The sequence below is a fragment of the Pteropus vampyrus genome, unplaced genomic scaffold, assembly GCF_000151845.1.
Source record: "Pteropus vampyrus isolate Shadow unplaced genomic scaffold, Pvam_2.0 Scaffold182, whole genome shotgun sequence".
NCBI classification, from domain to species: domain Eukaryota; kingdom Metazoa; phylum Chordata; class Mammalia; order Chiroptera; family Pteropodidae; genus Pteropus; species Pteropus vampyrus.
In genome coordinates this window covers 1,283,516-1,297,921 of record NW_011888963.1, presented here as the reverse complement: position 1 = coordinate 1,297,921, position 14,406 = coordinate 1,283,516, and the positions used below count along the sequence as shown (strand labels likewise).

General features: G+C 40.6%; 1 protein-coding gene across 1 annotated transcript in view; it reads right to left on the bottom strand.

Annotated features, from left to right (window-relative positions):
- Positions 1-2,417: 2,417 nt before the first annotated feature.
- CD180 (CD180 molecule) overlaps positions 2,418-14,406 on the bottom strand; it is a 50,181-nt gene continuing 38,192 nt past the window's right edge. Inside the window, exons 2-3 of the mRNA XM_023537206.1 lie at positions 5,910-6,109; positions 2,418-4,687 (exon numbers count right to left, since the gene is read on the bottom strand). Of these exons, the coding sequence (XP_023392974.1) occupies positions 2,959-4,687; positions 5,910-6,109 (1,929 nt within the window). The 3' untranslated portion in view covers positions 2,418-2,958. The remainder of the gene's footprint in view (positions 4,688-5,909; positions 6,110-14,406) is intronic.

Below are 14,406 nucleotides of genomic sequence, written 5' to 3'. Positions count from 1 at the left end.
AATATTCTACAGAATGCTTTGGTTTTTTCCAAGTTATACATTAAATATTTTGGAGGATAGTGTGTCTATGAAGTGGTAGATCAACAATTAATATTTCCTGTCTATAGCCTAAATCCTTAAGGAGGAAAGAGCTTAAATTTGCTAGATTACACAGGGAACTCAATGGGTTGGTGCTGTCTTAGACTGAATTCTTAGAGTGTGGACTTCCATACTTTATGATAGGAAGGAAGCGAAGAAAGAAAGAAGAGAAGAAACAGCAAGGAAAGACAAACAAAGAAAGGAGAGAGGAAGGTTCCAGTGAGCATGATTTTTGCATTTTCATGGTCATCACCAGAAATACTTCCCAAAGTTTCCCAAACTGGTCATCTAATTCACTACAAGCAAATAAACATAAGTAACACAACAAAAAAACCATGTGTCCTGCGACATTCCTGACTGAATTCCCAAAGGTGAATGGTTCCTGCACAGAACAGGCAGCAGGGTTGGTGTGGTCAGCAGGAGGTACTCTCTGGCTTGGGAGGACTGGCTACCTGACCTTTCTTAACTCATGCTCCCTAGAAGGTCCTTAGAAGGAGGGACCTTCCCTGTAGCAGCAGTTAGAAAGACACCAGGAGGACCCTGCCCTGCACACTTAGAGAGTAGCCATGCTCACTTCTGCAGTAGGTCCCTTCTGAGCCCCAAACTCAATGCTAAAAGGCCTTGGTGGCTGCCAGAGTCAAGACCAACACCAACCCAGCAGTGTCTCGGATTGGCCTTCTCAGAAGGATGCCCCACCACTGTAGGCCCAGGGAAGAAATAAAGGTGGCTCAGGGGCTGTGTCTAAATGTCCTTGTATTTTTCAGGCACATTTTTTTCTCCTTTAGCACACCTAACAAAGTAGAAAATCTCAAACACTTCTCTCTGCTTCCAGAAAGTGAAGGGGAAGGAGACGGACACTTTTGAGTAAAGCTGAGATAATGTACCAGGTAATAGGCTCTCGGTTAACTGCGGCCTGGGAGTTAGCTGGGAATACCCACTTCTCACCGATCTTCAGGTAAGTGAGGCACTCACCTTGGGCGTGAAATTTAAAGGGGTACCAAAAACTCAGTAATGAAAATAAATAACATTTTAATGCAACATTAAAAAATAAAAACTAATACAAAACATCCACAGTGAACAAAACATCAAAATTTTAAACAAAGACGGGACTGGTATAACTAATTTTTCCTTTTGCCTCCAGCTCTAATATGGTTCAACATAGCACTGTTACAGATCCTGTCTTTGTTTAAAATTTTGATGTTTTATTTATTATCGATTTTTTTTTTGCATTAACTTAAAGTTTTAAAAATAGTGTATTAATTTTTTTGTCTTGACTACTGAGATTTTTGGTCCCCTCTTAAATTTTGCACCCAAGGCAAGGGCCTTGCCCTGCCCTTGTGCCCTTAACCAAGCCTTGTAGAAAAATTTGACCTCCTATTTAATACAAAATATCCCCTAAGACTATCAGAGCATTTGCAATGAAGGTTTATGGCTTCCCTTCACCATTCCCTTGTCCTTTCTGCTTTTTCTGGGCATTCAGATGCAAAGAATTGGTCCCCAAGCTTCCACTCAGTTATGTCCCACTATTACACCCTTAACTTCAGGGCTAATAAATTCTGATGGGATATAAAAGTTAATTATTTTTACTATGACATCCAATCAGAATTTCATAACTATAAGTTACCATCTCTAACCTAAACTTGGTTATAGAACTTAATCGAGGCCTCGTAAATGTAGCACCTGAGTACAAGAGCTCTCTTGTCCATCAATGTTGAGTTCAGAAGGTCAAGCCCTGCAGGAGTGTGACCCTTTGGGCCTTGGGAAGGCCTAAGTCACCATATTGCCTGCTTCCCTGTCCTCTTCCTCTATCTGCATTCAATGGTCTTTTCCCTCTCTGTTGCTGGTACTACCTTTGCTGACACCCACAGTCTCAACAGAAACTACTTCTCACTAAGCCAGCGTATTGTGTTCCTGACAGCTAGTATGCAGAGATGCTTTTTTCCACTAGATTTCATTGTAAATGTGCTATCTCAATTGCTGTCCCAGGTGAATAGGCATTTGAACGCTGGCCTGGGAACCAAATTATCATTCATCTCATAGTTCCTGTGGGAAAGAAGCTTTGAAGGACCAGATATCCAAATGAGAAGAGCAGTTGGACCATAGCCCACCTGTAAGTTAGGCTTTGTAATAAGAATGAGAATACCAAGTTGGCAGAAGGAGCTTCCCTGGTTCTCAGGTAAGGGTGGCCAATGCAGTAAAAATCCAAAACCTTGGGGGAGAGTGGTCCTGGTGGATGGTGTCTTTATTTTATTTTTGTAGCTATTGTACCCCAGTGGCATTGTAGAGACCTCAGAAATCTAAGGATTAAGGAGATTAATGGAGTCAATTTGATGGCAAGATTTATTTCTCAGTCACTTATTTAAATTCATTATTTTCCTTTTCCATGTAAAACAAACATTAAGACTTTATCCCCAGTAAGTTTCTCAAAGGACTACATTACTGAGAACTCAGATCCAAGTATGATGCCTGAAATATAGAAGAGAGAGTTGGGAGCTGGGGTCCTCAGCAAGAGGGTGTTGATGGTCTCCTTTCAAGGTCAGAGTGGAAGGTGCTTCGGAGGATGTCTGTGAGTGTAAGAGAGACGGCCTCCTCGTAGGTTACTCTTCGGGCCTTTCCCTGCCCAGAGTCCTCCCTCAACTTCCACCCGCCCTCCATGTGAGGAAAGGGCTTTGCATCTCTCACAGCTGTCTCTGGCCCTCTGGTCTTATTCAGTTTACTTTTCAGGGAGTTTCATTAGTTCTAGGATTCAGAAAAGCACAGTAAATCCTTGCTCAGTGCCAGAAACTAACCTGTAAAGTTGGTCACTGACAGACAATAGTTTCTCTACTTAAGGCAATTTTGCTAAATACATTTATTTGCCATCTCTAGAGACCTTTAGCACTAAAGGTGCTGGTATTTCCACCTAAAAAAGAATTTAACTGAAAAACTAAGCAGAATGGTGAACAGTAGTAAAAATACTACAAGAAAAAAAATGCCCATAGTTGTAATCCCACAGGAGAGTTCGACCTCATGCAACTTAACTCCCTTTAAAGGTGGGGGGTTTGCACACACTGTCTCCTCCGAGCCCTCAAGTTTTTGCAGGTTTTCTTTGTACCATGTTATGAAATGGAAATTTGAGCAAGTGCAGTCCAGGGGATTGTGACTTAAATTAATGGTGCTCTGCTGGGACAAGATGGGGAGGAGATGGGGTGGGATGATGCTGATGCTATTGGCGGCTAGATTGAGGTAGATCCCCTTAAGATGGCTAAGAGCATCAATGCTGTTTCCAGTCAGGCTGTTGTGGCTCAGGTCTATGTGACTTATGTTTCTAAGGCTGTGGAATGCTTGCTGGTCTATACTGAGGAGCTCACAGGAGGATAAAATCAGAGTTTCCAAACTGCCTACTGTCTGAAGTAGATTGGTCTTTGAGATGCTCCCATCTTGAAAGGAATTTCCCTGTAAATTCAGATGCCGGAGATCCAGGAGGCCTTCTAGAAGGTGCTGATTACCAGTGTCAACGCGGCAGTGAGAGAGATTCAGGGTCTGCAGGAGACGGAGGTCTTGGAAAGGACTTTGTGAAGCACTAATGTGCAGGTGCGTAAATGCCAAATCCAGGATTTCTAGCTTGGGACATTCTTTGAACGCTTGACTCTGGAGACCGATGGGCATATTGTAGCTCAGGTTTAGGTACTGCAAGTGGACAAGGTTTCTGAGTGCCAGGTTGCAGCAGTCAGAAGCCTCTATCCCACTATGGCTTAAATCAAGTCTCCGAAGATTTTCTAGTTTTTCCAAACACCCAGCACCGAGGTCAAGTTTTTTCAGATTGCCTTTGATATAAAGGTCTGTAAGGGATGGGAAACTGGCAGCATTGATTTGACACAATTGGTCAAAATTATTTATATTGAGAACTAATTTCTTGAGAGAGTTCATGCCCTCAATCCCAGAAGGTAACTCTTGCAAATGAGCTGCCGTCAGATCCAATTCCCGGAGTCGTGTGAAGCACTGGAATGTGGTAGATGACAAGCCTGAGAAATGGTGTTTCTGCAGGTTGATGCTCTCAACAGACATTTCACAAAGTCCCTCAAGCATGGCTGGGGTAAGGTCTTGATTTTCAGTGTCCTCATATGCCCCCAGCCAGAGAGAATGAGTAGTAGAGTTCTGTAGACCTTTTATTATAATAGACAAGTCAAAAGTCCCGCCAAAGTTTAAACTTCGGAAGACTTTTGAATGGAAGGCCCCAGTCTCAATGCTTTTAATGTCATTGCCATTGAAGTTAAGGCTTAGGTTGGTGGCCTGCTCCAGAGCATTCATGTCTTTATTAGAAAGGTAATGTATAGCATTATTCTCAAAATCCAGAACTTTCAGATTCTGTGCTGAGAAGTTCTCTGGGAGCTTAATGGAGGAAATATGGTTGCTTCCTAGATACAAACTTTCCAAGTTTTCCAGATTGTGCACTGGAATAAACTCGAGATTGGATATTCCTGTTTGAATTAAGAAAAGATGCTTCAGAGACTTTGGCCCATTAAGTGATGTTTCTGCCATGAATATCAGAGGATTTCCAGTCAACACAATTGTGTTCAGTTGATGATGGCTTTTAAAAGTGTCTTCATGTATCCAGTTAATCTGGCACCTTAAAAAGATAATAGTATTTACACTAATTAATTAGAAAAAAGAAAAACTGTCACAGTGGCCTGTATGAACAAAATCATCTTTTGTGCATAGTAAAAACAGTGTACATTATTGTTTGAAGTAAAACATAAAAATTCTTCTTCATTAACCATAGATACCTGTTGAATTAATGATTAGCCTCAGTTCTGAACATTCTGATTTAGATTCTTTTTTCCCAGATATCTTGCCCCTTTAGATTGAACTCTCAGAGATTTGTGTTTGGAATCTAGGGAATAATTAGTAGCTTGATTGTAGAAAAAATGCAAACCATTATTTACTATTTTAAGTAACAAAGTATGTCATAAATAATGCATAATATATAATGCGACATGTTATGTATAAATCTGTGCCATTCTGAAAAAGTGACAATTTCTCTCAACCTCTGTTTTTTCATTTATTAAGTATAAGAATCATGATTACTTTGTAGAATGGTTGTGAATCAAATGATGTATATGAAAATGCAACACAGGTGGCCTAGAGTTATTTGGGGACTCTGGACTGGGAGTCAGGAGAGCAGATTCCCAGTTTCCTTACTATGTAAGCTCACGGAATGTCCTTGAGCCCCCATTTCCTCCTCGAACACGAGTGGATGATCACTCCTTCCTCACCGCGGTGGTTATACAGATGGAATCGTATTACGGATGTGAATGCTCTCCCTCTCTGCAGAAGCTGACGTTAAACGACCAAAGAAACAGAGCTGCTGCAAGGGGCACGGAGACCATCCGCATGCAGAGCCCTTTCTCTCCCATCCACACACACATGCTCCCTTTCTCTTTTGCTTGTTTCCCTTATTTCCTTGTGATACTCCTGCCCTTTGTTTCACAAACTATGGTTCAGCAGATAGAATCCTGATTCTGCCTCTAAAACCAAATAATGGAACTCTTTTCCCAATTTGTAGGGGCAAAAAAGTTAGTGGATTGTGTGTTTCTCTTATAAATGTTTCTTAAAATGTTACCACCCAATAATGTAGTATAACATGGCATCTGATTTAGTACAAGATCTATTTTGGGTTTGTTATCGCTATCCTTTAGAATTTCTTAAAAAGCACGACTGACCCAATCTAAACACGCAGGATAAGCAGATTATCCCTGTGCCCCCCAAAAGGTCCTGGAAACAATTGGAATGCAAGTTGTATTATTACTTAAGTAAAATATCAACCACACACAAGGAACTCAGATACATACCTGGTTAAATCCAAAAAGATAAGATATATTAGTCTGCTGAAAGTTGTAGCTTGAATTGTGGGCAAGAAATTAAAGGCAAATTCCAAAAATTCTGTTGTGTTTGATAGAGTGTCAGGAATTTCTCTGAGACCTAAGTTTTCACAGTTATATGTTTTGTTGGCTTCTTTCTGATGAGAGAAATAATGTAAATTAATATCAGACTTCAAAATTTGATTAACTAGCAAAATTACATCTATATGTTATCTTTTGAACAATAATTCCAGTTCTAGGAGTCTTTACCAAACATATACTTGCAAAAACACAAAATGACTTATGCATAAGATAATCTATTTTAGCATTTCTTATATTAGCAAAAGATTGACAATAACCAGATTAACCATCAATATAGGATTAGTTTAACAAAATATGGTACATTCACAAACTGGAAACTTTAGCAGCTAAAAATGAAATGAGTAATATCTCTACAAACCGATATGAGATGATATCCAGGTATATTTTGCAGTAATAAAAGCAAGGTGCCAAGTGTACATATATAGTGTACATAGTAAATGGTATGTGGTATACAGTATATTGTATGCTACCTTTTCATTTAGAAAGTACGTGTATATTTTCTTATATTTGCAAAAAGAAACCATGGGAAAAAAAACCCAGACTGGTTTTCTTGAAGGGGAAGGAAAGAACTAGATAGAGGAACAGGAATAGAAACAAGATTTCTCTGAATATACTTTGTTTTATACTTTTTATTTTAGATGCATGGAAATGTTTTATTTTAGTTTGAAAGCAAATCAACTCTAGATTAGCATCAACAAAATTAGACAATCAGACATTACATACTTTCTGACGTAATGCAATATTAAGTACACAGTACCAACTATGAGGTATTCTTGCCCTCCAGCACCACCACCCTCCCGCCCCAAATGAAAGCTTGAATCCAATCAAGACTTTAAACCTAACTTCCAGTCTACAAGTTATGTGGGAGATTTAAGTTAAGCAGTGTCACAAGGTAGCAATCAGCCCAATGCAGGAAGTGGGACGTTCTGTAGAACGACTGACTTTGTTTTATCAACATGTGAATGATGTGGATGAAGGTGGAGAGGCAGGAGAATGGGAAGAGAGAGGAGAGTGCTTTTGTAAAACCAAAGAGATATAAAAATATACTGAGAGACATAACCAACATATAAAAGAATAGCCCTTGTTTAGATGTGGGTCCAAATGAAGTGTTGAGGAAAGACATTTTATAGACTGTCAAGATACTTTGAATGAGGATGAGCTATTAGAAGATAATAAAGAATTATACATTTTGTTAATGATAGGAGATATGTTCTTATTTTTTTGAGATGCATTTTGAAGTATTTAGGGGTAAAATGACACAATGTTTGAGATTTGCTTTAAAATATTCTGGCAAAAAGGGAGGAAAGGAGTGAATGGAAAAAATTAGTAGGCAAAATGTCGATTGTTGTTGAATATTGACTAATACATAGATGGAAATTCCTTGTAACTAACAACATTTGTATATGTTTAAATTTTTTTCTTAATACATTTAAATGAACTAGCAGTATGGCACAGACCTTAGGTCACAAGACCTTGCATCCTTGATGTGTGAGTCAATTTGGGATCTCTGGAACTGCAGGCTGCTGATACCAGACTCTAGCATTTGGGTACTTCCTGCATGTTAAGTTCAAAGGACTATCTGATCCTGTGTCCCAAGAGAGTCAAATATTCAGAAGTCTGCCAGTCACTACTTGTTAGATGCCCTAAATCAAGTTGTAAATTTTGGACTAACTAGGTAAAAATGAGAAGGAGTTGATTAGAAGTCTATAGAATTGTGGGGTCATAATTTATCTGGATGATGCCTTAGGATGAAAGGTTGTGAGGCAGGTAGGAAGGTCTGACGGAGTCTATTTTGTATGGGGAGGGTCCTAGGAAAGAAAGATATAATCTACAAGGAAAGTGCACTTGGGAGCCATCTCTCAGAAACCACACTCCATGTGGTTTCGTCTAAACTTTCAGACCCTGCCTTTCCCCTGCCCACCCGGTGTTCTCACTAGAGGCCCCACTGAAAATTCCCTGGTCTGGGAAAGACCTGCACCATCAAACTCTAGATCAGCAGCTTTCCTCATAAGCTTTCCTTATGCTGAGTTGCAAACAGACCTGCTTAGCTGGAAACAAGAATGCACACATCCTTCTTCTTTCTTCTTTCTGAAACATGATGTTTTAGAGATGTCACCATGTTAATTGCTTTTTGCTTTACTCACTCCAACTTCTGCTTAGTGCTGCACTCTTAGAGTGAGCATCCTCTTCTACAGGAAATCACTTATTTTCTTCTATATTGTGACAATATTATGAATGTCACTGATGAAAATGCCAACATTTATATTTCTTTGTAATTCATTTTTTGTTTTATAGACCTGAAGTCCTCCAGGCACTGACACAAATCCACCTAATATCCTTGAAATGCACACTTTTCATTTAAAACTAAAATTTAGCTGACTAGTGGGAAAAACACATGCGGCTAGACCTCTTTTTGGTGCCCATGAACATGGATGACCCAGAGAGATGTATGTACAACTGCTGCCCCAATAGCTGTTAAGGTTCAGATTAGCTATGAGGGGACATTTTTCTTTTCTGGTCTCGATTGGCATAACTGATGTCACATACACTTGGAGAAAGGGGCATTTTCTCAATTTGTCTTGCTTTATTCTGGCCCTACAGGAAAAGACTTGATGTTGGCAATTCCCTCCTCCTGAATATATAAGTGCCTGTGACATCTAAATTATTCCTCTTTTATGCTTTACTAAGTACTTTACTGCATTAATGTGATTCAAAAAGTTGAGAATCTAGCAGGAGCTCTACTGAGCTAGTGGCCTGAGGGGGCTCCTAGCAAAAAGAAAGGCAGGTAGACAAAGCAGCTCAGTTTGAACCCAGTGAGAAACTGAGAGCCAGCGTATTTAACACTGCCGAGGAGTACTGAGAAGCCACCCGAGCCTGTGTCATAACGTTCATTTCTACTTGGGGAAAATGGCAGTGAACTCTCTGCCCTTGATTCCTGGGAGAAAGAGGCAAATGACAAGAACCATAGCTCATAAGAAAATTTAAAAAGCAAGCACCTTTCAGAGAACATGCTGGGCTCCACATACTCATGGCCTCTCTCTTTGGCTTTTACATTCACACTCTTATACAATCAAAATGACCATTTCAGACATTATGGACTGTGATGCCCAAACTCCTCATGTACTGTAATCATTTAAGCAGCATTAAATTGTTTTCAGTCTGTTGTATTTTTTAAGGCAGGAAGGACACACACACACACACACACACACACACACACACACACACACACACATACACACACACTGTTGTTCTCATTCTTTTTTTTTAGAGTAAATTACAGATGCCATGACCCTTCACCCCAAAACCTCTTAAGAAGAAACATATTCTCTTATACAACAATAATCCCATTACCAAAAATTCAGAATATTTAACATTTATACAATATTATTATCCAACAGACAGTCTATATTCAAATTTTACCAATTGTCCCCATATTGTCTATTAGAGTAATTTTTGTTTTTCTAATCCAGGATCACACATTGCATTTATTTTTCATGTCTCTTTATTCTCCTTTAATCTTAGAGAATTCCTCAGCCTTTCATTCTCTCATGGCATTGATTTTTTTTTTTTTATATGTATACAGGCTCATAGTTGACAGGATGTCCCTCAAATGTTTTTTTTTTTAAATCTGTCCTCATGATTTGATTCAGGTTATACATTTTTGTCAGACACACCACATCAGTGAGGTTTTGTCTTTTTGTGTCACGATTCATATCAAAACTTTTCAAGACCGGGTTCTGACAGCATACATAGCACAGGATTTCGGGACAGCAGAATGAATATGTAACAGAGAAGAAAGGGACAGGATGCAGAAAAGAATACAGTGTGACCATAGCCATTTTGTCCAGAGCTAGGCTGGTTGCCAGAGCTACGTGTTCAGTTACTTTTTCAGGCCGATATCCACCACCACTTTTGCAGCCCTTGTGGTTTCTCTGGACTCTGCATGACCATTTCCTATAAACCCAGCCTTCATTCTCCAGACTTCTGTTTAGAGTCACTTTCCAAAGTCACCTTCTCACTCTTCTGCTTTGACTGGTTCCATGGCAGTCAGCACCCTTCTGAATATGAACTCTTGCAGCCGGCAGGACTGCACCAGGCTACATGGTACTCAGGATAACTGCCCCTTGCCCACGCCCATTCCAAGTCATGGGGCGTTTACTCAGGAACTGTGTGCCCTGGGACCTGCACCAGCCTCTTGTCTCTAGCTTCATATCGGAGCTGTGCCTTTTACTCAAAGCAGGACTTCCACATGTTACATCTGTGTTTGCAATCCCTTTTCCCTGCAGGTATTCATTTGCATTTTTTCAATCAGAATCTTATTTTGCTTCTTTGTGCTGTACCTCTAACTCCCTGCCATCCCACTGTATTTTCTCTTCTCACAAATGTCGAAATTATTTTCTAATTTAGAATCATTTGAGTTTCACTCTGGTGCTGATTCCCACCTTTTCAGATGTCTCATCTGTACTTGGCACATGCAGCAGCCAGCTCCCCCATGTACAAGAAGTCTGGGACTCTGAACCCTGGCTCCTCCCACTTAATCACTCCACTATCCAGAGATAGCAATTTGACTGAGCCAAATCCCAGTGTAACAATTACTCTCTGCAAGTAAAACAAAGCATTCCCAAGAGGGCATAGTCCTAAAACTTTGCTGTCAATCTGATTCCTCCAGGCAAAGGGCATTCCAATTATGTGCAGTTCATTTTCTGTTTGTCTCCAGTCAGATTGCTTGGGTTCAAATCCCAGCGCTCAACCACCAAGCTGTGTTCTCTGTTTCCTTTTTCCTCAACTATAGATGGAGGACAATAACCTTTCTTTGCAGGCCAACTCTGAGGATTAATCGGCTAATGTATGTGAAGCACTCCCGAGAGGAGTCAGCATTTCACTGGATCATCACAGCATCATAGCATTATCTAGAGCTATTGGGAAGCCCTCATATCTATGAACTTGGAGCTCGAAAAAATGAGCTCTACTAAGCACCCATTCCCTCCTCTCATACCTAGGACTGGAAGACTGTCTCCTACCATGGTTTTGAGGGGACAAAATAGCCAAAATGAGACCATTTGAAATGATGAATCATGCCTACACTCCCAAGTAATTATTCAAGAGCACATCTAAAATGTTACCAGATTCCAAATCACAGAACACTGAATTCCAGCTATGCTTTCCATATTTGTCAGACTTGGTCATGGGTCTAATTTTGTTGCTTATGACACATGTGCACACGCACGTGCACACACACACACACAGATATGCAAATGACCAATGAAAATATGAAAATATATTCAGTTTAATTATTCATTAGGAAAATAAAAAAATTAAATCCCAGTGAAATACCACAGTACCACTACCTATCCATCAGAATGGGTTTTTAAAACAAATAATAGCCAATATTAGTGAGCATGTAGAGCTATCAGAGCTCGTATACTTTGCCGATGAGTATAAATGTGTGCCAACACTTTGGACACTGTTTGGCAATGTCTGCTAAAGCAAATCATGGGTATATCCTGTGACCAAATGCATTCACTCCCTGGTATACACCTAATAAAAATTTGCACATGCGCTTACTGAAGACATAGATAAGAATCCCAAAGCAGCAGCATTCATAATAGCCAAAAAATGAAAAACAATGCAAATATTCATTAAATAGAATGAATAAATAAATGATAGCTCACTAACACAGCCGCATACCATACAGTGATGAAAATGAACAGATCGCTTCACGCAACATCATCAAGAAATCCTATATATTTAGGATTAGCAAAAGAAGCCAGACACAGAAGAGTACATACTGCACGGTCTCACGTTTGTAAGATTCAAAAAGAGGCAAGGGGACTAGTGACTGGGAAGAGGTGTGAGGGGGCTTCTGAGGTGCTGAGAACTTTGTTTCTCCATCTGTGTGCTGGTCATATGATGTGTTCACTTAGTGAAAACTCACTGAACTGTACATGCAGGATTGGCAGACTTTTCTGCTTATGTGTTTTACTTTAATAAAAATTTTACTAAACTCAAAGCGAAACAAAAACCTTGTTTTCAGAATAGGGTCTGGTAAGCTAATGGTGGTCACATGAACCACCATGATAGTATGTGGTTAGTTATGCTTAAGCTGGAGGGGAAGAACTAAAGAGGAAAGGAAAGCAAGGGGGAGGGGCGGGCAAACTGGGGTAACTTGTACTTGAAAAAGGGCCAAACCCTTAAGTCAAAGCTTCCTCTCCCACCACTCTTACTTTTGTCCCACTTGCCTGTAGCCTACAAGTTTCTTACCATCTGGAACAAGCTCTCATTCATCTTTGTATCTCCCACAACTTTCCCAGTACTCAGCTAGAGTGAGAGCTCAGTTCTTGGCCTTAGAATCCTGCTGCCAGAACTCGTACATGATAGGGGAGGTGAGGGAAAATACAGATCCAATGATATTTGTATAGGTCCCAGGGCATTTAAAATCAGAGTCCTTTCATAGAGAGAGTTGCAGGGAGGTGGTTGTATTAGAAGGTTTCAATACAAACTTATCCAAAAAGGAAAACTCTCACCGCAGCACAGTGCCAGGCCTAGAGGTCCTGGGACCCTCAGCACCACTCTTGCCAGCTGACTATCACAGGAGGCTTCAGAACAGGCAGCAAAAGCATGAAGGTGCTCTCCCTGCCTCTTCCCCCTTCCCCTGTCAAGGCAGGAATCATTTGCAATAAAAGAAACTAGTAGCTCTGAGGTCTAGTGGCCTTAGTAGGAAGCCAGACTGGTCCATTGTTTTCATGGGCTTTCCAAATCTCCCAGGACTTGCTTGTGGTCTTCAGAAGAGCTGATGGGGCTTTGCAGGAATATAAGGATTTAGGAGTTGAACTGGTAGGCTTAAGAGTGTAGCATTTAAAAAAAGTCTGCTTCTCAATGAGATGGAATGTAATGGTAATATTATCCTCTCTGTGAATGTTGTCAGAAGTGAATGGCATGCCTACGTGATTACTGAGAAGGTGATGTCTCCACTCCTACCCTCTTATGATGCCACCCACATGTTTGTGTGAAACTGACCTTCCAACCTGAATGATGAGGAGACAGCCTTCTGGGCTGTTAAAAACCTCTTACTCGCCCCTTCTGTTATGGGCTAAATTGTGTCTCCCCAAATTCATGTTGAAATTTTAACCTGAATACCACAGAATGTGACTTTATTTGAAAATAGAATCTTTAAAGAGGTCATTAGATTAAGATGAGATCCTTAGATTAGGCCCTAATCCAATATGACTAGTGTTTTTATAAAAAGAATAAATTTAGAGATAGGCAAGTACAGAAAGAAGATGATGTAAAGACACAGGGTGAAGATGGCCATCAACCAGCCAAGAAGAAAGGTCTCAGAGGAAACCAACCCTGCCAACACCTTGATCTTAGACTTCTAGCCTCCAGAATCAGGAGAAAGTAAGTTTCTATTGTTTAAGCTGCCCAGTCTGTAGGACATTGTTATGGCAGCTCAGAGAAAGTTCTCTACCTTTCCAGCCTTAATTTCTCCTGGGCATTGTCCCTCCTCTTGGTCTGAGCCCATCTGGACTCCATTCTAATACGGGATGAACAAGGTTCTGCTTCTTTCTGCTTCAAGGCCTTTTCCAGTCCTGGCTGGGATTCTTGCTGTCGCCTGGCAGATCTTTGCCCTGTTCTCCCTTATCATTCTTTTGTGGCTCTCAAGTACCACCTTTCTCCATCTTGCTTCTCCTGCCTCCACTTCTGCTTTCAGCTTCAACCTAGGAAAGCAGCCCACCCAGCCACAAAGATGGTCCATCTTGCCTCCAGCCCTTGTCTAACAGGCATGTGATGCTAGACACTTGCTGGGGTCAGAGGCAGTCAGAGAAAGATTGAAGCATTTTAGAAGATAGCAAGAGACTGAGGGCCTCTCCTATCTCTCTTACTACTCCAAGACTTCCCACAGGTTGATAAATATCGCTATGGTCCAAAACAGAAGGTGCAATTTGGCTCTGTTCTTGGATGTCACTCCTGTGGGCTAGGAAAACAGATGGACGGCTGTCCAACTCAAGGAGAACGCCAGACTCATTCAGAATGATCTTTATTTGCTCTAAAACCTGGCACAGGTCATCTTTACTAATCCCCACCCTGAGAGCCAGGAAACGAAAGGACTATTTGGGGTAGTGGCCATGTGTTAGGATGTTGGACAAATAGCTCCTCCACGTGCTGGAAGCAGGTTTGCAGGTCTGCTCTTTGCACTGGAACCCTGTTGATATTTTATGTCCCAATTAGGATTATTCGGGGGGAATTGTTTATAGAAAAGGAAAACTCTCATTTCTTCTTACTAAGGATCTACAAGATCATCTCCTGAATGAACTCTGTTGCTCCTTTTTCACAATAAAACAAAATGAAGCAAAACACCTTCTACACATCTTGTTGCCATTTCAAA